The following is a 1,151-nucleotide window of genomic DNA, read 5'->3' on the forward strand; positions in this document are numbered from 1 at the left end:
GTGACGTCACTGCTGGAAGATGGCAGGAGGGAGGGGCTACTATATTTGGGCAAAAATGGCCGCTCCCGAACTCAGTGATCGCAACAAACATTTTTTTACTGATTAACACTGAATTCATTAAATGACGGCGAACGTATTAGTTTTAGGTATAAATAATGATCCATTGATTATTCCTGCTGGCCGACTTTTCCTTTGACACGCAGCAAAGGTCACTATTCTGCGTCTTGCTACATAGAAGCAGGAAGAAAAACAACAACCATGGCGGACGATGATGCGGAGACCATTCTTTATTTTTCAAACCATCTTGGAAAGGCTGAGTTTTTAAGGTTGGGAAAGATGGCTAGATTTGCTCCAGCGCTGCCATCCATGTTTACTTCCACAAACACAGAGCACGCTGGATGAGGGGATTAGGGACCCCTCATGTGCGTCCCAGCTGACCCGATGGCCTTCACCCCTCCTGGTGTGGTGATTTTTTTAGCCCCCCTTTGTGTGTGAAATGTTTTTTTTTTACTGAATCAAATCATTGAATTAGATGCATATTTGCAGTGGTCTTTATATTCAGTATCCACACAGGTATTTGGTTTTTCCCTTTCCTCCATATATTTCTGCATACTTTTTTTTTTTTTTGGGAGGAGGAGCATCGCTATGCGAAGCACCGCCCCTAAAAGAAGCGTCAGCATTTAAATTCCTCCGATTGTCCCCCACTACATTGACCAATAGGATGAGGGGATTCTAGACCGTTACAAATATGCTGTTAGCTCATTGGTCACAACGCAGGACAGGGAGGGGAACAAGTTTACCGTAAGTTTTGTATCCAACATCCCCTTGTTCTTCATTCTCCATTAGTAAATTAACCTAATCTACATACTGTAAATATTTATACCTCAATTTATTTTAAGTGTTCATTTTGCCTAAATGTTTTGTAAATTACTGTATGTTAAATTTTTATTTTTATCCTATTTTTGAAAAAAAAAGACAGAATTTGCATAATGCATTTACATCCTTTCATAAAAATAATCATGGGTAGTAAGTAAATCAGAAGCCTTTTACCAAATACTTTTTTTACTCTTGAGTATTTTTTTTTAAAGGCTACTTTTTACTTTGCTGGAGGTTTCTTCCTGTTCAAAGGGAGTTTTTCCTCTCCACTGTCG

General features: G+C 39.2%; 1 protein-coding gene across 1 annotated transcript in view; it reads right to left on the bottom strand.

Annotated features, from left to right (window-relative positions):
- Window positions 1-836, bottom strand: part of LOC107100629 (guanine nucleotide exchange factor for Rab-3A-like) — a 3,089-nt gene extending 2,253 nt beyond the window's left edge. Inside the window, exon 1 of the mRNA XM_015399201.1 lies at window positions 801-836. Coding sequence (XP_015254687.1) covers window positions 801-836 — 36 coding nt within the window. The remainder of the gene's footprint in view (window positions 1-800) is intronic.
- Window positions 837-1,151: the final 315 nt, after the last annotated feature.

Source organism: Cyprinodon variegatus, unplaced genomic scaffold (genome assembly GCF_000732505.1).
Source record: "Cyprinodon variegatus isolate N-32 unplaced genomic scaffold, C_variegatus-1.0 Scaffold994, whole genome shotgun sequence".
In the NCBI taxonomy this organism is placed as follows: domain Eukaryota; kingdom Metazoa; phylum Chordata; class Actinopteri; order Cyprinodontiformes; family Cyprinodontidae; genus Cyprinodon; species Cyprinodon variegatus.